The sequence below is a fragment of the Lampetra fluviatilis genome, chromosome 52, assembly GCF_964198595.1.
Source record: "Lampetra fluviatilis chromosome 52, kcLamFluv1.1, whole genome shotgun sequence".
Taxonomy (NCBI): Eukaryota; Metazoa; Chordata; class Hyperoartia; order Petromyzontiformes; family Petromyzontidae; genus Lampetra; species Lampetra fluviatilis.
The window spans coordinates 5,454,102-5,476,689 of NC_136326.1; the positions used below are offsets into that span (position 1 = coordinate 5,454,102).

At 52.8% G+C, this 22,588-nt stretch overlaps 1 protein-coding gene across 1 annotated transcript in view; it reads right to left on the minus strand.

Moving 5' to 3' along the window:
- Positions 1-344: 344 nt before the first annotated feature.
- LOC144949112 (thrombospondin-1-like) overlaps positions 345-22,588 on the minus strand; it is a 49,176-nt gene continuing 26,932 nt past the window's right edge. The window contains exons 10-21 of the mRNA XM_078878963.1: positions 22,349-22,476; positions 21,591-21,743; positions 20,550-20,768; positions 19,831-19,938; positions 16,563-16,722; positions 15,704-15,822; positions 14,704-14,938; positions 12,210-12,437; positions 6,891-7,162; positions 4,700-4,797; positions 3,827-3,966; positions 345-2,884 (exon numbers count right to left, since the gene is read on the minus strand). Of these exons, the coding sequence (XP_078735089.1) occupies positions 2,877-2,884; positions 3,827-3,966; positions 4,700-4,797; positions 6,891-7,162; positions 12,210-12,437; positions 14,704-14,938; positions 15,704-15,822; positions 16,563-16,722; positions 19,831-19,938; positions 20,550-20,768; positions 21,591-21,743; positions 22,349-22,476 (1,868 nt within the window). The 3' untranslated portion in view covers positions 345-2,876. The remainder of the gene's footprint in view (positions 2,885-3,826; positions 3,967-4,699; positions 4,798-6,890; positions 7,163-12,209; positions 12,438-14,703; positions 14,939-15,703; positions 15,823-16,562; positions 16,723-19,830; positions 19,939-20,549; positions 20,769-21,590; positions 21,744-22,348; positions 22,477-22,588) is intronic.

The window sequence follows — 22,588 nt, forward strand, 5'->3', positions numbered from 1 at the left end:
CCCCTCCCCACTTAATACATTTCTTATTATAACAATATCAAGAATAACAAAATAAATCAATCACGAAAACGTCACGATCAGTCAGTTTTAATGGAAAATTCCACTTCAACCATGCCGTCTTAAAATAACGACGACGACGATGACGACGTCGCCACTATACCGCGAACACGTAAGCGTTATAAAGCCGGTTGCTTGCTTTCCCCTCCTCCGTACACTAAGTGCTCGCATACATTCATCGCTGCTGAATTGCACACACAGGAGCCATGTGAGGAAAACCGTCGCGTGCAAACAACCCCCCGGACCTTACTGCCCCCCTCCCCCCCCCCCCCTTTCAAGTTAGCTGCTGGGCTTTGAGCGTGAACGGCACGATCGCGCTGCCCTGCGTTCACGATATCGAACGTGCGTGCGTGCATGCCAGAGCACTTGCCCAAATGCCTCGGCAATCTCGTCTGAAATCGCCCGGTGCCCTGCTGCAAGCCCAGCCAAGGGCACCCCCAGTGGCAGTCGTCCCCACGCAGCACGAGGCTGCGCGCGCCACCGGCCTGCAAATTGGCATTGTCCTGCCGACGTGGGGACATGCGACGCTTTTGTTGCCGCGGCGTGAAGCGTTTTCCCGGTTAAGTGATTTGCGAACGATGTATTAAAACTCGGCACGTTTCATGAAACCGTGACGCCCATCTCAGGGGGAGGCCTGCGCTCGTTTTAGTTGCCGTTGCTGCTGTTGTCGTTTTACGGATAGAACGTCGCGGCCGCTCCGGTATTAACCGGTATTAACCGGAGCGGCCGATGGGCTGCGGCCACAAAAAAAAGGTCACTTTCCCAAGCGGCGCCTCGCCCGCCCGCCCGCCCGCCCGCACGTACAATCACCCGCACTCGCTCTCTCTCTCTCTTTCCCAGACCAACTCATCGTGGAATTCACCACGGCTTTCTCATATTTCACGCGGGCGAATTTCTCTTGCCCCAGGTGGTGTCACGCCAGGATACACGTTGACATTTGTCGCGTACATTATTCTGGCCACGGTAGGGAGGGCGGGCCAAGGTACATCCGTAGAAGAGGTGGCTCGTTCGAGCTCCCTTGAGTGGCAGCCCAGCAAGAGACTAGAGGGCTGGCCCTTCCACCTTTACATAAGTTATATTTACAGTGTGTTTGTATGTTCGTATACGTGCACACGTGCATGTTATTTTAAACTTTTCCGAACTGACATTCTGAGGTTTCCTAGTCAACATCCGAGCAGACGATGAACTGCGCGTGAATGTTGCAAAGACATTTTTTTTTTGCCAAGTAATGACCTGACACTGACCCATCTAGTCCAAAGCATACATCGACAGAGAAATAGAGAAAGACCGCACGCAGACTGGCAAATGTAATCCTTCGTGGTAAACCAAGGAATGTGTGCGGTACAACGTCGAATATCCGATTCACTCGGGAGGTAAGGAGAGGAGGGGGGGGGGGGTGAGGTGTTGGTGGATCGTATCGATAGGTCGGATGTGTGAACATCTACAGAACACTATTAGCTCCCTCTTGCACAGCGAGACCACGGCGGAGGCTTGAGGAACCTCAGGCCAAACAGGAGGGAGGGCAGCAGCTGTGTGATGAGACAGTTGCCCAAGTTTTGCAGTCCTCTACGTATTAAGGTGTTTCCGGCCAATTATACTGTGCACAGATCGGTTGCTGGACACAGATGAAGCGCAAATTGCTTTAAACGCGGGGGGGGGGGGGGGAAATATGGTACATTAACGGTGCGTTTTTATGCGGTTTACAAAACAAGACAAGACGTCTCATCTAGACAAAACTTCTAAAAGAAATAAACAATCAAGGGGAACTAAATCGTACCAACTCACATTTAACGGCTTAATAACTCTTGAAGAAGTAATCGATGAGTTTAAAAGAAAGGTCTCTGTTTGGAATCGATGTTAACTAATTAATGCCTTCTTGCCATATTCATCTACTCACAAGAAATAAAATAAAATAAATGTACACATCCCATCGGTCACACGGCATTCTAGGAGCGCATCTCCCATCAGCAACAGTTGGTTCAACAAATGAAAAACGTCTGGAACGGCTTTGACATTCAGTATCTCATCAGCAGAGCGAAGAGCCAGGCACCCCCTTTTGTAAGTCAAAGGCTTCCTCGCTCGTTGCGAAGCCAAACTCCATCACACACGGCACAAAGCAATCGTAATGATAATTGTGGTTACTTCATGCTAACCGATGAAAACGGGGGCAATCGTTATTCGCGACGCTGCGTCTGCCTCTTGCTGTACTGTTTCCTTCCGTGGCTTGGTTAGGGAAATGTTTTGTTCGCATTGGATGGGAAGGAGTGGGGGGGGGGGGGGGGTGATTGGTTGGGGCGTATATGCGACGGTCGAATATGCGACGTTGTACTCTGCGAAGTTACCGAGAAAGATGTCTCTCCCACAGCACCCTCAACCCCTTACCCAAACAGAGTGTGAACTCTTTACAAAATCTTGATATACCTGCTTTTAAGAAGAAAAAAAATGTGCTTTGCTATTTACAACGGGTGGTTAATATTTATATAATATAAAGTATTAAAAAAAATATAGGAATAATAATACACACCTCTTATTACAGCTTTATATAATAAAAAAACAGAGACCAAAAAAAAATACAAAAAATACAAATAGAACGAATCTCATAGATATTTTGTTGTTTTTATGCGACATTTCATGAACGTTTGATTACCATTGGACACTGTGCATCGTATTTGTTTTAACTGTCGTACACATCGAGATATATGTTAGAAGGGTAATTGTGTTAACGTGAGAAAGGACTTGAGAAAACATGTTTGTTTGTCATTACCGGAGACGGAATGTTGATGTGTTTTGTTCCCCCACCAAATTTCTCTCAACTGTCTCTACCAATCTGCAAAACAATTACGAGAACAAAATAAACACGTGAGCGTCGGTAGAAATGTTACTGCATCATTAGCATCATCAGCATCTTTACTATCATCAGCAGCAGCATCATATTGATCAGCAGCATCATCATCAGTATATTATTTTTCATCATTATCATCACCAGCAGCAGCTGCAGCATCTTCTTCATCATCAACGACAACATCAGCAGCAGCTATAACAGCAGAAGCAAATGTAACATCACTATCATCATCATCAGTAATACTTTCAATACCACGAACAATATCGTGGTCTTCATCACCACCACCATCATCATTAGCATCACCTTCCTTTCGATATTAGGAAGCCACTGGAGCTATCCAATTTCAAACCTAGATTCAAAACTCAATCCAATAGAAATAATTTTTGTCTTTAGTTTGTTGTCCTTCCCCACACCTCCAATTAGCACGGTTGGTTGCGTACGGTGTGAAAGAAGTTCAACACACATACATTAGTCTGTCAGAAGTAGGGGGGGGGGGGGGCGGGAGGGGTGGGGGGATAATTTCTGTGTAATTTTTTTATTTTGGCAATTCGGACCACGTGGCCGGCACACGAACGGCCCGCTCGTTTCTAACGAGGTCGTGGGATCTTTGACGCCCAATGCGAAGCGTCACGTGTGTGCGTTGAACTTATTTCGCGCCGTACGTAGACAAGCCGTGTTAATCGTAAGGTGCGGGGGGAAGGACAACAAACTAAACACAAAAAACAGCTCTAAAGAAATGAGTTTCAAAGTGAACGGCTCCAACGGGCTTCCTAATATCAGAAGGAAAAGCGGTCCAGACGGCCGCAGAATCGCATCTCAACGCGTTCGATTAGCGGTGTTGGCCGCCTTTGTCCGATGGCCAGCGCGAAAGCAGCAATAGCCGGGCGCGCCCGGCGGTATTTCGAACTCTCCAAAACGGAAGCTCACCTTTGCACTTGTACTTCATGTCCGAGAAGTAGACGCTCTCCTGGGAGAAGACGAACAGACCGAGGCGTCCCCCTGTGTACGTCTTGTCGTACAGGGGGCCCGAGTCTGCCATGATGTGCCTGCCCTCGTACATCACCACCCTGCGAGGGGAGACAGCCACCGGCCGACGCGGCAGGCACGTGAGCGCTCTCGCTCTCCTAGCGCCACGGCCGTAGTCAACACGCACGAGGTCGGAGCGAGCGCCGGTAAGGGTCACGCCGAACGATCCCGAGGTCCGCGTTGTCCCCCCACCCTCTCCCCCCGGCCCCCCCCCCGCCCCCCCCCCCGTGCAGCCGCCCAAACTCCGCTTTCGGGTGAAGTAGCAGCCGAGGCGGAAAGACGTCAAGACGTCGCGCCCCCGTGGAGAGGAGCGGGTGAAGGAGCAGGAATTGCAAATATCCTTGCACCTGCGCCAATTCTGGGCGCGAAGAAGCCTCCGCTCAGAAAGTGGTCCGGTAGGTTTGCCCCTCTCGGAGGGTATTTTGATCTACTCTTCCATGCCGGCCGGCCAGGGTGGCAGTGCTACCCACACTTTACCCTACCATTTAGGCTGCTGGGCGAACAGAGGCGGGGGGCGGGCTGGCGAGGGGGGGGGGATGAAGGGGATGGAGATTTAAAAAAATCTCGCACCGCCGTTTAAAATCGGCGACCTCCCGATTGCAAATCCGCGACGCCACGACCACTTTCCCGTACAGCAAATGCAATGCGCGCGTGTGTGTGTGTGCGACATCCGACAAAGCTGTGCCGTTGCGTCGTCCACGTAAGAGCAGGCACAAAAGCAGCGTCACCGCGGCTCACGAACGGGCAAGTCCCTGCCCGGCTCGCCGTGCTCACCTGATGAGTCCGGATTTGGGCCGGTGAGTCAGCTGCCACCTGTACGCCGTGTAATCCTTCCAGCCGATGGTTTTTGGGTCGTGCCACAGCAGACGAACCTGTAGCAACATCCGCATCACAAACAGCCACGTCAACTTACATCCAAGTTTGCAGAATAGAAAGACAAAGATTCTCACCCCCCCGCCCGCCCAGGTAAGGCTCACGTGAGCTGTGTAGCTGGTTTTCAGATGCGACCTGGCTATCGCAAATGATAGCTCGACGAAGTGGCTCATCATCTTCTTGGTTCTTTCGGATAAGTCACGTAGAAGGGAAGTAATAAAATAATAAAAGTAAAACATAATGAAACAATTATTGAGAATTATTTTATTATGTTTTATTTTTATTATTTTATTACTTCCCTTCTACGTGACTTTACCGAAAGAACCAAGAAGATGAATCCTTGCAGTCACGAAAGCTTTAAATCGAAATTTGGCTCATCATCATCACGTGTAAATGCATTGCGGCCAAATATTTTAAACGTGTGATGTTCATTCTGATATGTGGAGGGAAAACCCGGAGGACCGTGAGAAAAAAATCCACGCGACCACGGGGAGAACATGCAAACTCCAATTGTACAGGTGTCAGGGTAACGATCAAACTCACGCCCTCCTGCATACCAGGCGAGGTAGTTAACATCTCACCACTGCGGCGCCCCATATATATGCGGTATATCTCTCTAGCTCCTTTTCACAACAGAGTTACCGATCATAGTTGGGAATAATTTGGCGCGGCTTGGCCCTGACATCCCTGAAGGATTTGTCTCACTAAATCTTTAAATGCCCAGCAGCCGCGCTCTGCCAAAGAGGCCCTTTGGAGCCCGTGCCCTCAAAGCCCTCGCCGTGTCCCCCGATGATCCTGGATAATCGCCTCTTCATAGGCCAACAACATCAGCGCCATTATCAATCGCCCCTCAATTTCTCGAAAATGAAAGAGCTCGTCCCAAACCACAGCCACCCCCCCCCAACTCCCCTCCCCACGAAACTCCACATGATGCAGTGCAAAACCTTTCACGCCACACCCAGATGGCCGCATCAGTCCATTATCCTCATATCCAGCAACGGATCCAAATCCAATAAACAACTCATTCTAAAATCGTCATCCTCACCTTACCCCGGCCATCTCGCTCCACTCCCCTCCACTCACTCTCCTGCCTCTCCCCTCTCAACTCACTCTACTCCACTCACTCTCCTGCCTCTCCCCTCTCAACTCACTCTACTCCACTCACTCTCCTGCCTCTCCCCTCTCAACTCCCTCTACTCCCCTCCACTCACTCTATTGCCTCTCTCTTCTCAACTCATTCTACTCCCCCCCACGCACTCTCCTACCTCTCCCCTGCAAACTCACTCTACTCCTCTCCACGCACTCTCCTACCTCTCCCCTCTCAACTCCCTCTACTCTTCCCCACTCACTCTCCTATCTCTTGTGTTGCATTCTATATTGCATTCAAATCATATGCTGTATCACATTGTGGATTGTATACCTATTTTATAATGGGTTGCATATTTGTATCACATTATGTGATACATTGAAATTTACATTGTATCGCATTTCATATTGATTTTATTGCATGTCGTACATTGCAATTTTTTATATATCATATTGAACACTGCATTCTTTTCAGAAACGATCTGGCCACCTATGATAACTCGTGTGACACTGCCCATTCCGACCATACTGTTAAAATCTTGATTTTAAGCTTTCGTGACTGCAGGAATCCATACTCTTTGGTTCTTTCGGTAAAGTCACGTAGATATAAATTATTTTGTTTTATGCATACTGTTACACTTATTGGGCTGCGTATGACAACACCCATTGTGACAGCACCGTCATCACACCACGTGTGACACTGCCCATTGTGACCGAACCGTCATCACACCACGTGTCACACTGCCCATTGTGACCGAACCGTCATCACACCACGTGTCACACTGCCCATTGTGACCGCACCGTCATCACACCACGTGTGACACTATCCATTATGAACGCACCATCATCACACCACGTGTGACACTATCCATTGTGACCGAACCGTCACCACACCACGTGTGACACTATCCATTGTGACTGCACCGTCATCACACCACGTGTGACACTGCCCATTGTGAACGCACCATCATCACGCCACGTGTGACACTATCCATTGTGAACGCACCTGCCCGGGGGTGTTGCCGGTGTGCCAGAGCGCGTTGCGGAGGTGCTCGCCGGGCCCCGTTGTGGAGTTCACCACCTTGATCTGCAGGCCCGCGAAGCCCTGGGCCCACGTGGGCGTGTCCTGCCAGTAGGACTGCGTGATCTGCTTCCACATGACCACGTAGAAGCGCGCGCTCGACTGGTAGCCGAACACGAAGCCCGCGTAGTCGTCGTCGCGGTCCGTGTTGATGTAGAACGTTCCGCTGAAGTCCACCGCGTTGAACTCGTCGTAGCCTGAGCGGGGCGGGCGGGCGGGCGAGAGAGGGAGTGGGGGGGGGGAGCGGTAGTGCAGCGGTCAGCGCACTGCGCTACGAACCCGGTGGACCCCAGTTCGATACCAGCTCATGGCCAACACCGGTGACGGTTATTTGAACCGGTTCTGGGCCTCCCCTAGGTCGACTCAGCCTCAAATGAGTACCTGGGGCGGTGTGTAAACGTCGCCACTGCGGAGACAAAGGCGGCCGGGCGTGGTGTTGGCCACCCACCTCCTCGTGGTCGTGGCGGCCTTCATTGGTGCGACTCGTTAACAGCACTTGCCCCAATAGTCTGTTAAGACTATACGGGGGATCTTTGTCTTTGTTTGTACCACCCTTTGGCCAGTCGACTTTTCGATCATTATTTATGACTTTTTTACAGACCGTGTTCTGGCTGTGGTCAGAGCATTAAACTCTTAATCGCAGCTGAGATTATTTCCTCTTCAACTAAGTTCATCATCCCCCCCCCCTCCTTCAGGATATTCAATAGTGTTGCTGGCTGCTTAGCGTGTTGGGCCTCAGCGCATGTGCTCAGCAACCATTGTCACGAAAAAAGAAAACAACGTCATTTAATGGAAAGTTGATCGCGGCCATTCTACCAAATCACGTCGCCTGACCCCCGCCGTAGGAATGTGGAATTTCTACCATTGGCTCAGGCGCACTGTGAGCACTGCTCAACGCTTATTTGATCAAGTGGACGCTTCCCTTTGATTATAAACATCGCTGCTGACCCCAGCCACAGCCTCTTCCTCACTGAAGAGAAACTAGAGCTATGCACCGACCGATTAAAACGCAACTCTAACCGCCCGCGCGCACACACACATACATACACACGTGCACACGAACGCACACACACACACACATAGACGCGCGCGCACACACATACATGCGCACGCACACACACACATACACGCGTGCACACGAACGCACACACACACATAGACGCGCGCGCACACACATACACGCGCGCGCACACACACATGCACACGTGCACACACATACACGCGCACACACACATACACACGCATAGACGAGCGCGCACACACATACACACGTGCACGCGCACACACACACATAGACGCGCACACACACACATACGCACGCACGCACACGCGCGCACGCGCGCGCACACATGCACTACATTTGCGGCTTGAAGTGGCCTCTCTCAGAAGCAAACTATTTGTGAGCCGCTCTTTTTCTCTTTTATATTCTCCGCTGCTAGCAAACAGCTCCCTTTGTTTTTGTTTTGAGTGGAGCGGCACTGTCATGGTGAACATTTTACAGCTACGCAGAAAGAAGAAACCGCGCTGATCAACCCCACACGGCTCAGCACGGCGTTCATGACCGATCTTCTTCACCCATTTGTTGAGGACTCGGTCGACTGGACTGACTGTTTCGTCTCGTCCGCACTGTGTTCATTCACCACCACATTGCAGTCACAACAACACACTCGCTCACCCCACTCACTGACTCACCAACTCACTCGCTAATTCAGCCACCCAACCACTCACTCAAGACACTCACCGACTCACCCACCAACTCACCCACCCACTCAGCTCACTCACCAGACCACCCACCCACTCAATAACTCGCCTATCCACCCTCCTACCCCTCACTCACTCACCTACCCAGCGACCCACTCACTCACCAACCCACCCACTCACCTACTCACTCACCCTGCTTACTCACTCAGCTCACTCACAACCCACCCACTCAATGACTCACCTATTCACCCACCTACCACTCACCTACCCAGCGACCCACTCACTCACCAACCCACACACTTACCTACTCACTTACCCCACTCACTGAATCACCAACTTACTCGCTCATTCAGCCACCCAACCACTCACTCACTCATACAGCCACTCACGTACTCACCCACCAACTCACCCACCCACTCAATAACTCACCTATCCACCCACCTACCCCTTACTCACTCACCTACTCAGCGACCCACTCACTCACCAACCCACACACTCACCTACTCACTCAACTCACTCACTCACCAGCCCAGCCACTCAATGACTCACCTATGCACCCACATATCCATCACTCACCCACTCAGTCACACACTCACTTCACCCACCCACCCACTCATCCACTCACTCGCTCGGTCACCCACTCACTCACTCACCGACTCTCCCACCCAACCAACCATCACCCTGCAGGTCTCCAACACTTCAATTTATGCTTCCTCCATCACGCTGCTCCACTCTGGAATCCCCTGCCGTAGACTCCTTCCCCAAGCTCTCGTGATAATCTTTCCCAAATCAAGGGACACATTCACTCTCATGGTTACAACGTTGGCAGTGCTGTTTGTTGCTGGCCCCATTGACGTTGTGGGGCCTTTGGGCCCTGTGGTCTGGCAATGTGTTACAAAACAAATAAAGTGATATATGCGTGTGATGCCAATGCCTTTCGTGGGCTCAGTTGCTGAATGTTGTGTTGCTGGTGTTGGTGGTGGCGGGGTAGGTGTTGCTGGTAGTGGTGTTGTTGGCAGTGGTGGCCATTTTGGTAGTGGTGGTGGTGGTGATGATGGTTGTGTTGGTGGGGGCAGTGGTGGTGGTGGTGATGAAGGTGGTGGAGGTGGTGGTGTTTGTGGTATTGGTGGTGGCGATGGTGGTGGTGGAGGTGGTGGGGCGGTGGTGATGGTGGCATTGGTGTTTGTGGTGTTGGTGATGGTAGCTGTGGTGAGAGCGGTGGTGTTGATGGTGCCAGTGGTGTTGGTGGTGATGGTGGTGGAGGTGGTGGCAGTGGAGATGGTGGTGGTGGAGGTGGTGGGGCGGTGGTGATGGTGGCATTGGTGTTGGTGGTGTTGGTGATGGTAGCTGTGGTGAGAGCGGTGGTGTTGATGGTGCCAGTGGTGTTGGTGGTGATGGCGGTGTTCGCGTTGATGGCGATGGTGGTGCTGGTGTTGGCGGCGGTGGTCGTAGGGATGGCAGAGTGCGTCCTGTGTTGGCACGCTGACAATGAGGGAGTGCCAAGAACGAGAGAACAAACCCCAGATCCTGCGTCTGGCAGCGGCAACAACGCCACGCGCGACGAGGGGAAAATAATCGCGCTTGTGTTCTTCAACGCGTTGATTCAAAAATTATTAAAATATTTTTGTAGTTCTTTTCTCATATCCTGGCTTTGAAAAAACAAAGAACTGGCAATAAGAGGCGCCAGCTCGCGATCTCGCGCTCCCCCCCGCACAAACAGGGGGTCAGCTTGGTCCGTCGGACCACGCGGAGCGGCCAAAAACCCGCGGCCGTCTCACTGGGAGAGACTGGGCCTTGTCGAAGGAACGTGGAATTTCCATCACTGGTTCATTGAGCAGGGGAGACGCTTTGAGTCGGTGGTGGGGCTGGATTTTTTTTTTGGCGGAGGGGGGGAGGGCGGTGTGTACACTAAGGTGGAAATCAATTCATAAAATCGATTCATAAAAAGTTATCAAATCGTCGTAGAGATGACAGAAGAGTTATAGGCAAAATATACGTTTAACGTTAATTAGTTTAACAAGGCGAGGATAACCCCCAAGAGAACATGATCGAGTCTCATTTGAAACAGTCACCTGGGACACGACTCTGATTGTGCGGTGTATAATCCCAATTGAATACGTGCGCCTTTTGGCGTCATCTGGTCCAACCCATGTGAGACTAGGCTCTAAGGAAAGCTGTCTCGGGTGTGGACCAATCAACTTCAAGGACAGTGCACATTATCAGAGTTATGTCTTTTGTTTGTATTATGACTGTAGGTATTGCGGTCTATGCAAACATGACTCCTTGTAAAAAAAGGTGTCAGTTTTGTTGCCAGATGGAAGGGTAAAAAACCAATTATCAAGTGGTCGGTAATTTCCTAATTTGCCAAATATAGTGAGATGAGTGAATAGAGACGGAGGCAAAGATAGATATGAGAGAGATTAATCGGCCGCTTCATGTTCACTCGATTGTCTATTTATTAGCACTTGAATTTGAGAAGATATTTGATAAACCCCTATTTACTATCTCGGGCCCCTTGAACTAATTGGGATCCTATGCTTTTGCTAGGTTTGCGTATGCCGAGTGCCACCAATGCTTTGGTTTGGAACTCGTCAACATCACGAATGCTTCTCGCACACACACATACACATGTGCAAAGACAAAAGACCCCCCCCCCCAACGTATAGCCTTAACAGACTGTTGGGGCAAGTGCTGTTAGCGAGCACCTATCAAGGCCGGCATGCCACACGAGGGTGTGTGCGGCTAGGACCATGCCCGGCCGCCTTTGTCTCCACAGTGCTGATGTTTACACACCACACCAGGTACTCATACGAGGTTGAGTCAACCTAAGGGAGGCCCAGGACTGGTTAAGATATTCGTCACTGTTATTGGTGGTGAGCGAGAATGGAACTTAGGTCATGGAGTTCGTAGCACTGTGCGCTAATCGCTACTCAACGACTCTGCACGACGCTACACACGCGCATATGCACACACACACAGACCATACACACACACACATATACACGCGTACACGCCCACACAGACCATACACACGCGTACACGCACACACAGACCATACACACACACACACGTACACACACACACAGACCATATACACACACACACAGACCATATATACACACACACACACAAACATACACACACGTAAACGCCCACACAGACCATACACACACACGCATACCATCAAAGATCAAAGATCCCCCGTATAGCCTTAACAGACTGTAGGGGCAAGTGCTGTTAGCGAGCACCTATGAAGGCCGAAACGGCACGCGAGGGGGTGGGTGGCCAGCACCACGCCCGACCGCCTTTGTCTCCCTAGTGGCGATGTTTACACACCGCACCAGGTACTCATTTGAGGCTGAGTCGACCTAGGGGAGGCCCGGGACCGGTTCAGATAATCGTCACTGGTGTTGGTCGTGAGCGGGAATCGAACCCGTGTCGCTGGGTTCATAGCGCAGTGCGCTAACCGCTACACTACCGCTCCCCACACACAGACACAAACATACACACGCGTGCACGCACATGCGCACGCATGGCACGTACCAATGGCGAGCCCCGGGTCGCAGTTGACCTCCTGCACGAGCTCCTTGCCCTGGTGGCGCACCACCCAGTTGGGGTCGATCTGCGAGGTGCCCGTGGGGTCGAGCGGCACCATCTGGAAGCGCTGGAAGTCCGTGCTGGTGATGGCGAAGTTCTCAGGGCACACGTCCTCGGTGTCCGTCACGTTGTCGTGGTCAAAGTCGTACTGGCAGATGTCCCCGCGGCCGTCACCTGGGGGACGGGGACACGGCGACGCGTCACGTGTCACGTTTCATTCAATAGGTGTAGCCCTGTGAGCCATGCGGCTCTTGAGTCGGGCACAACCGGGGGAGCAACGCTGCTCTGCGCGCAAGGTCAAAAGGTCAAGGCGTGACCGCACCACGTCGCAAAAAGACGCTTTCTGCCCGTCCGCCAAATCCCGCAGCTGTTGCCTCACGGTTGCCTCCGTACGGCGTGAAAGCAGTTCAACACAAAGACAAAGATCCCCCATATAGCCTTAACAGACTGTTGGGGCAAGTGCTGTTAGCGAGCACCTATGAAGGCACACGAAGGGGTGGGTGGCCAACACCACGCCCGGTCGCCTTTTTCTCCCCGGCGGGGATGTTTACACACCGCGCCAGGCTCTTATTTGAGGCCGAGTCGACCTAGGGGAGGCCCAAGACCTGTTCAAATCATCGTCACTGGTGTTGGCCGTGAGCGAGAATCGAACTCGGGTCGCCGGGTTCGTAGCGCAGCGCGCTAACCGCTGCACCGCCCCTCCCAAGTTCAACACGCGTACGTACACACACGCGTACAGAGACGCGCCTTCGCAAGAACTGCCTTGACGACGGCATCCGACCATCTACTGTTAGGTCATCCCGTCCCCTCGGTTGTCGGAATCGTGGCGACCACTCCGACAGCTGGACTTGCTCGCTGGCAGCCTCTGCTGCCTCGCCACACGTGCGGAATATGTCTCGTCTGAGTTTGCGACATTTTCCTGCCATGTTCCCTTGCAGACTTCTTGCATTGCGCATTCCACCGCCTCTGCCATAACATTCCCGGCAATCCGTCTCGGACACCTGTGCTCAGACACTTTGTTTTGGAGCTGCTTACCGGCGATGGCCCCAAATTGGCGTGAACACAAGAACGCCTTGCCGTGTCGCTTAGAACGCGGCGAGAGTCTAAAACGATCGCACACTCTCCGCGTCTTTCTAAGGGCGCCGTGTGTACCCTCTGGCGTGAACTCAATCCCGGTCTTTTGTCGTATTCGGTTGTTAACCCAGGGCTTCCTTCAAAGAAAAGGCTCTCGGTCTTAAATAATCATTGATGATGATGATGACACGCATGTGTTTTAGTTTAGGATGTGCGAGTGGATCATTTGCCACATCCCTCACTTGAAAATGACCCAAATTTAAAACCACAAAAACTCATCCTTATGCAATGAACATCACTCATGGGCTCTGAGCAAAATAAATAACGAATCTCTAGAGTCAGTCACTGGGTGTGCACGTGCATGCGTGTGTGTTGGCACCCGAGTACGTAGTTATATATGTGCATGTACATGCGTATTGAATGAGCGCAGAGTATTTGTTTTACACGTCTATATGGAGAGTGGTGGCGCAGTGATTAGAGCACTACGCTATGGACCCGGGCACCCCAGTTCGATTCCCGCTCACGGCCACCACCGGTGACAATTGTCTGAAGCGGTCCTGCGCCTCCCCTAGGTCGACTCAGCCTCAAATGAGTACCAGGTGTGGTGTGTTAAACATTGCCACTACGGAGACTGGCCACTGACCCCTTTGTGTGCCGTGCCGGCCTTCATAGGTGCTACTCACTAACAGCACTTGCCCCAACAGTCTGTTAAGGCTATACGTGGGGGGATCTCTTTATTTGTTTGTGTGTGAACACGCACTGAAAAGGCACCAAGAGGTCAGCCAACCGGAGTGAGATCTAAAGCAGTGTTGAGTCTATGGTGCAGTGCTGAGCCTATGGGTAGCAGTGTTGAGTGTACGGCCAGTGTTGATTCCATGGGCAGTGTTGAGTCTATGGGGAGTGCTGAGTCCACGGGCAGTAAATCTTGACTTAAAGCTTTTGTGATTGCAAGAATTCATATTCTTTGGGTCTTGCGGTAAAGTCACGTAGATAGGTTCAAAGAAAATAACCAAAAACTACGACGTTTCAACCGCTTGCGTTGCGATCGAAACGTCGTAGTTTCTTGTCATTTTTTTTAACCTATCTACGTGACTTTACCGAAAGACCCAAAGAATATCTACGGGCAGTGTTGAGTCCATGGGGCAGTGCTGCTTAATGTACAGGGGAGGTTTATTCCAGTGGAGGGGTGCGAGGAAGGAGAAAAACCCACCACGGGATTGAGCACATGGACATCAGAATCAGAATGGGAGCGCCCGGAGAAAAACCCACGCCTTGCACGGGGCGGATGGTGGGGGGGGGTAACAGATGAACGCACACAGTGAGGGGGTCGAAGGGGGGCGAGGGGGGGGGGCGCATCGCCGCTGACCGTTGGAGTCGAGTTGGTCGGGGTTTGCGACGAGGCGGCAGTTGTCGCGCTCGTCGGGAATGCCGTCGTTGTCGTCGTCGTGGTCGCAGGCGTCTCCGATGCCGTCGCCGTCGTGGTCGGCCTGGTTCGAGTTGGGGATGTACGGGCAGTTGTCCAGGTTGTTCTGGTGGCCGTCCTCGTCGATGTCCTCGTTGCTGTCGCACGTGTCGCCCACCAGGTCCGAGTCGGAGTCACGCTGACGGCCGGCCGGGGGTGTGGGTTGGTTGGGGTGGGTGGGGTGGGTGGGAGGGGGTGGGTGGGTGGGTGGGGTGGGTGGTGGGGTGGGTGGGTGGGTGGGAGGGGGGGTGAGTAGGTGGGTGGGTGGTGGGGTGGGTGGGTGGGTTGGTTGGGGTGGGTGGGGTGGGTGGGTGGGGTGAGTGGGGTGAGTGGGTGGGTGGTGGGGTGGGTGGGAGGGGTGGTGGGGTGGGTGGGTGGGTTGGTTGGGGTGGTGGGGTGGTTGGGAGCGGTGAGTGGGTGGGTGGGTTGGTTGGAGTGAGTGGGGTGGGTGGGGTGGGTGGGGTGGGTGGGGTGGGTGGGTGGGTGGGGTGAGTGGGTGGGTGGTGGGGTGGGTGGGAGGGGGGGTGAGTAGGTGGGTGGGTGGTGGGGTGGGTGGGTATCGGGGTGGAGGGGGATTACACAGAAATCAACAATCGCATAATAAAACTAACGGAGCAATTGCAAACGCGTTAAGTGATAAGTGAAACGGGTGCAGGGGTTACGAGGGGAAACACACAGGGATGATGGGCTGAGTCAACCATTAGACCAGGATTTGAACCCGTGACCTCCCGCTCGACCGATGAACCGCCTGGCCGGTGAGCTACGGAGCAGAACAACGTCGACGTATCTTTCGATAAACCAACGGCGAGTACGATGGAGCCGACCATCGTCAAAAATCCCCATTTTGCTGCCGAGCTCGCGCACACGCGAAACTCCGTCTCCGGCGTCGCCCGGGACCCCTCACCTGGTCGGGGTTGTACTGCAGGGGACAGTTGTCGCACATGTCTCCCACGCCGTCCGTGTCGAAGTCGCGCTGGTCACTGTTGTACACGTACGGGCAGTTGTCGCCCTCGTTGAGAACGCCTGCGAAGGAAGTCCCCCGTTATGCCGTTGCGCCGTCACGCCTCCGACGGCGCCGCTTGTTGCTGGCCGCCCGTCGTTGTGTGGACCCCCTGTGCCCAGCGAGCCGTTTTTTTTTTTTAACAAAGCCGAAAGCGGCAAACCCGAGTGGCCGCTCTGTGCAGGGAGAGGATAATCCCCTTGTCTACGGAAGTGGCCACAGTCCCCGCTGGAAACCAACGCGGTGGTTTCTGACCACGCGGTCACTCGTTTTATGAACGCTGCACGAATGATGGGACCAAATTTGCCAAATTCGCTACATTACAACGAAAATTACTCATTTGGCAATCATTATCCATATACTGGCAGATTACTTCCCACTTTGTAGCAGGGAGAGGGGGGGGAAAGAGTCAAATTATGCCACGCAGAGACAGCTGCCACTGGTGGTGGGAGTGCCCTTCAAGTGCACTTAGAGTATTTGACCGCTAGAAAATGTACACGTGACAAGCCACTTCGTTGAGCTATTATTTGTGATACCCAGGTCGCTTCTGAAAAAGTTTAGTTAGTTTAAATCTTGACTTAAAGCTTTCGTGACTGCAGGAATTCATACTCTTTGGGTCTTGCTGTAAAGTCACGTAGATAATTTTTTTTTCTATCTACGTGACTTTAGATAGTTTAGTTTATGTATGTTGAACTTCTTCCGCACCGCACGTATCCACCCGCGCCAATCGGAGGTGCACTCCGAGCGTCCGGGGGCAACTCACTGTCTCCGTCGATGTCGGGCGAGCACGCGTCTCCCACGCCGTTGCGGTCCGTGTCGCGTTGGTCGGCGTTGGGGTGTTCGGGGCAGTTGTCGCAGAGGTCACCGACCGTGTCGCGGTCTCTGTCGTACTGCCGCGGGTTGAACAGCATCGGGCAGTTGTCCTGTGGCGCGCACCGAAGAGAGAGGGGGGGTGGGGGGTTTGGCCTCGTTCGAGATCAAAGTTCACCGCTTGTCCCCGTCGGTCTGGAACGCTCGGCCAGAGGGTGACCTGTGGCCTCTCTGCACGGATTATAAAGGTGGGTTGTCCATTAGGAAGCCAATTGTTGATGCCTCGAAAACGATCGTTTAAGGGCGTTTTATCCAAAATGTGTTCCAGTTTTACCTACCACACAGAATCAACGACGGCCCTCCTCCCCAGCAGGATTGCGGGCGAGTCAATGAATCAAACGGGCGACGCGACCTTAGTTTAAAACCTCGGCAGCAATGGCATCGTTGCGAAAAACCGCCCGTCAAACCGTAAGTGCTCACGTGTGACGAAACGTCGCCTTGACGGTTATTCAAGGTGGGATGCGTAAAAGAAAAAATGGTTTTTCGGTGTCATCAAAAACGCATTTGAGAAATTTCCAAAACACCTCAATTATCTCTTTCTCTGTCTCTCCGCCTTTAACGACACGGGCGGAAAGAAAAGGGCGCCGCGGGGTTTGACCGGATTCGCACGGTCACGCGCCGCGCGGACACCACACCGGCACCGCGACACAGGACGGCGCTTCGGGAAAGCTTCGCACGCACATTGTACGTCGAGCGAGTTCAGAGCAGAGGTAATTACGGCTCACTCTGGGAGTCTAAGTGCAATAACACAACGTGGGAGAGAGAGCGAGCGAGAGAGCGAGAGAGCGAGAGAAAGTCGACGTAATTGTAATCACATGTTCTCGTCGCGCTCAACCTCACTCCTAGATGTTTGGCCGTCGTATAGCAACATGAGTAAAGTCACACGATGCGAAATGTATCCTATGAGCGGCCAATGTTGATGCTTTTCGAGGCCCACGGCTACCTGACTGTGTACACGTCGCTTGTAAATATACGCGCGGTAATTCTGTTTTGCAATGAACGGCGGCCGCATGGTTTACAATCACATCTGGCAACCCATCAGCATTCGCTTGACTCTGCTGATGAGACCCAGAAGGTTGAAACTAATCCAAGGTTTTGCTTGCTGGAACAAATGAACCTGGATAATACGGGTCTGGCTGACGGGCCAATGCACTGTCTTTTGTCTACGTGAAGAGATGCATAATGGAGTTCTGCTCATATTCGCTTAAAGCGTATGCATCTCAAACCCTCACCACGGTTGTTGAAAAGCAATGGGAACCGTGTATGCCGATTTCACACTCGTTAGGAGGAGTCATCAGCGCCGGTAGATCAGCACACACTGTTACCACCCTCCCTTGACACTTGCTTGGGTCTCTGCCTACAACACAACGCAACGCTCTTGTCCACACTGCGGGGCATTTGCGTGGATAAATGTAAGCAGATGTCTCGTAAAAAAAATTGCAGCGACGTAGCTCGGTCGGCATGCCCCTCCCCCCTCCCATCCAATCTCCCCCTCCCCTCCCTTCGTAGCCTGGAAAGTCTCTCCATCCAGGAGGTGCACTTGCACCACCTGGTACATTTAACAGCTGGACCCTTCGTGAGGTTAAACATCCGTTTGGAAACCTCCACGTGCAGGCCAAACGGCGAAAAAAATCCACGGTCATAGTCGCTCAGGTGAAAGAAAAAGATGTGGGCTAAGCCTGGTTGGTAAAACCCATCACCCCCCCCCACCCCCGTGCACATCACACGGGAAACGTCATGCCGGAAAGGATGTTAGGAATTTATTACAAAATAAAAACAAATTCGAGGGAGTTTACTCGGCATATATGAATGTGCAAACAAAGTAGACAAATATTCGGTTGAAATGCGTACCTGGATACATCGATCAATGAACGGACGCTTGAATGGATGGGTGGTTTTAGTGCATGATTAATTAATCGATGAATGCGTGCGCAAATGAATGGACAAATCCATTGACCCCTCAATAAGCGAATGCACCCATTCACTTACTCAGGTGTAGCGGGTGTCTTTTAGCCGCTCACAACAAAATATAAACAACGTCGCATTGACGCCCACGACGCCAAGGGTGGCTGATTCCCTGGCTCACAGCGCCGAGTTTGTCGATTGGGGCAACGGCTGCTTTGACATCATCAAGGTCGCACTCATGACACACAAAGTGCTTGCCGCTAATGAACCGCAATACCTCGCTGGTCTCGTCAAGGAGCAAGAACCTCCATCATCGGGCGGACTGAGTTCATCCCTCGCAAAGCAGCGGCTTTTGGCTCGCCGATGAACAAAGATTGGTCACCGCATTGCGCGGCGCTTTCAGATGCGCTTGTGCGGCCGTCTGGAACGCTCTTCCTTCTGATATTAGGAAACCACCGGAGGTCTGCGCTTCTAAATCATCAAAGTTGGAAACTCATTTTTTGAGAACTGCTTTCTGTGTTTAGTTTGCTGTCCTTCCCCTGCACCTCCGATTACTACAATACACACTACACTACGCTACACGCTATACTATTGCACTACTATACACTACACCACTATACTAGATTAAAATCTAATTTCTTTAGAACTCCTTTCTGTGCTTCGTGCGTTGTCCTTACCCCGCACCTCATATTAACACGCATGTCTATGTACGGCGCGAGAGAAGTTCAACAACAACAACCGCCATTCGCCACTAAGTGGCGGTGACGTCACCACGGCGTTTGTGCCAGGCCATGTGCACCTTGAGGCCACGTGAAGTGTCGAACGCCCGCTGGCAGAAGGTCACGGGGCAGACCCAGATGCCACGGGTCGACTGACTGAGACGACTGGCTGATGCACCACCTGTGCCCCCCTACTGTGCCAACTTGCTGTGCTTTAGCCGCCCGGCGCTCCGCTCGTTGTTGTGAGCGTCGCTCCTCCACCCTCCGTTGTTGTTGGACGGCGACTGCCTCCAACTGCCCAGTAGTGTCCTTCACGAGCCTCCTCCACAGAGGCCGATCTTGACACCGCTATTACCAGTCATCGGCAAGTCCACTCAGCTCCACATCCTCCTGTACCACATCACTCCATCTCTTCTCTAGCCCATGCCGCGCCCGTTTAGCCCCCTCGATCCGGCCGCACGTACACACACACGTACGTACGTACATACATCGCGCGTCGCTGGTGCGCGGAGAGGAGGAAGAGGAGGAGGCACTCACCCTGTCATCGGGATATCCGTCATTGTCATCGTCGTTGTCGCAGGCGTCGCCAAGGCCGTCCTTGTCGTGGTCTTCCTGCCCGGAGTTGGGCAGCTCGGGGCAGTTATCCTGTGGACACAACGGGGGCAGGGGGCACACGTGGTGCGTGGTTGTGGTGGTTGCGGTTGTTGTTGTTGTGGTGGTTGTTGTTGCTGTGCTTGTGCCTTTGCTTTGCTAGCATGAGAAATACACGACGAACAATTACATTTTTGAGAGTGCGACCCACGTTCAGGTCGTGGTAAGGTAATGGTTGGTGTTCTTGTGTGGGTGGGCATTCGCGTTGCGGTTAGAGTTAGGGTCAGGGATGAGGTTAACATCAGGATTGAGTGCAGGCTAATGTTAGAGGTGGGGTTAAGGTTGGTTTTAGGGTTAGTGTTAGGTTCAGGGTGATGGTTACAGTCAGAGGTGGGGTTGTTATTCGGATTGTGTTGAGTGTTATGGCCTAGATTAGGATCCAGTTCAGGTTCAGCGCTAAGCTCACAGTTCGTTTTCAGCGTGGGGGTAAAGTCTGATGCTAGAACCAAGGCAATGGGGTCAGAGTCTGGCTCGATCTTAAACCTCCCCGCTAGGGTCAGGCACGTGGGTCAAGGAGGTCGGCGTCAGAGGCCGTTTGTCCCTCACCGCCAGCGGGGGGTGTGTTGGGTGTGTTGGGTGGGTGGGTGTGGGTGGTGGGGGCTCACCTTGAGGCAGTGGTAGGTGGCGTTGGCCACGCAGGGCAGCTCCTTGTTGGGCCACCCGTCAAGGTCAATGTCCTCGCCGCACACGAAGCCGTTGCCGGCGAACCCCGTCTTGCACTCGCAGCGGAACACGAGCTCCGTGTGCACGCCCAGGTACACGCAGTCCGCGTCCACGTGGCAGTTGTGGCTCCCGTCCTCGCACGGGTTCTTGGGCACGCACACCTGAGACGCGGGGACGGGGGGGGGGGTGGAGGGCGAGGGGTGGGGGGGTGTCACATGTAGGGCAGACGGTCCCGGATGCACGGGGATGGTTTCCCTGGCCAGTGTGTACGTACGTACGTTGAACTTCTTTCGGACTGTACATAGCCAACCGCGCTAATCGGAGATGCGCGGGTAGGACAACAAACTAAACACAAAAAATATGCCACGTGGGGCCACCCCCTTATTCATTAATTCATTCGCGAAGACAATTATTGCGGCCTTCTTTTGTGTAAGGACGACCCCTCCCCCCCCCCTTGAGTGGCTCTGACATTCGTGCGATGCAAAACCCACTCGCGAAGAAGCCACTCATTTGAGGCTGAGTCAACCTAGGGGAGGCCCAGGAGTGGTTAAAAGATATTCGTCACTGGTGTTGGCCGTGAGCGAGAATCGCACTGGTGTCACCGGGTTCGTACCGATCCCCCAACACGAAGACAAAGATCACCCGGAAAGCCTTAACAGGCTGTTGGGGCAAGTGCTGTTAACGAGCAGCACCATTGGACGCTGGCATGGCACATGCCCAACAAAGACAAAGATCACCCGCAAAGCCTTAACAGGCTGTTGGGGCAAGTGCTGTTAACGAGCAGCACCATTGGACGCTGGCATGGCGCATGCCCAACAAAGATCACCCACAAAGCCTTTACAGGCTGTTGGGGCAAGTGCTGTTCGCTAGCAGCGCCTATGAAGGCCGGCACGGCACGCGCCCAACTCCCACACTCACGCACACAGAGGGGCACGAGCATCTAGCCCCGGGGGGTGGTTGATTGAGGTGGGGTGGGTGGCTACCTGCTTATTGGTCTTTGCGTCCTCCAGTCCGAGACCCTGGGGCTGGGTGCCCGAGTAGCGCGGGGGGCACGGGAGGCACTTGAAGCCCGGATCCAGGTTGGTGCAGCGCGACACGCTCGTCGTCGAGAAGCAGACATCCGGCACCTCCGTGCACTGTCGGCAGAAGAGAGAGAGCGAGCGGCGGCGGCGTGGTTAGGTGGGAACGCGAAGCTAAAGCCATCGGGAGACTGTAACTTCCTTCGTGCCGTACGTAGCCGACCGAGCTAATCAGAGGTGCATGAGCGGGGGCGGGTGGGAGGGAAAGGACAACAAATTAATCACAAGAAAGCACTTCTAAAGACAAGGGGTTTCCATTCTAGATGATTTTAAAATGCAGAGCTCCGGTGGCTTTTCTAATATCGGGAAATATTGTTGTTGTTGTTATTACTTATTGCAAGGGGCGGGGTGGGGTAGTTTTCACGGGATGAGCAACTCACCTCATATTCTTGGTTCTTTCCGTAAAGTCACGTAGATAGAAAATAAAAATAAAAATTTTAAACAAAAAATGTATTCTCTCTGCCTGATGAAAACCGCTGGTGTTGCCATCGAAACGTCGTGGCTTTTTTGCTTTTGTTATTTCAATTTATTATTTGATATTTTAATTTTATTTCAATATTTTTGTTACTTCATTTTTATTTTCTATCGACGTGACTTTATCCAAAGAACCAAAAATACGAATTCCTGCAGTCACGCAAGTTTCAAGTCAAAATTCAACTCACCTCGTCGATGTCCTCGCAGTGCAGGCCATCGCCGCGGTAACCGAGCGGGCAGGCTCCGCACTTCCACGAGCCGTCGACGAAGCTGATGCACTTTGTTCCCGCGAAGCACGGATTGGAGAGGCAGCCGTCTTGCGTGCGACGCGCGCCGGGGAGAGAAAATAAAAAGTCTCGCGTCAGCCCGGCTCGGCGAGTCGCAAATAATCACGATGGCAATCTGTAACCGGTTCGGTCTTCGCCACA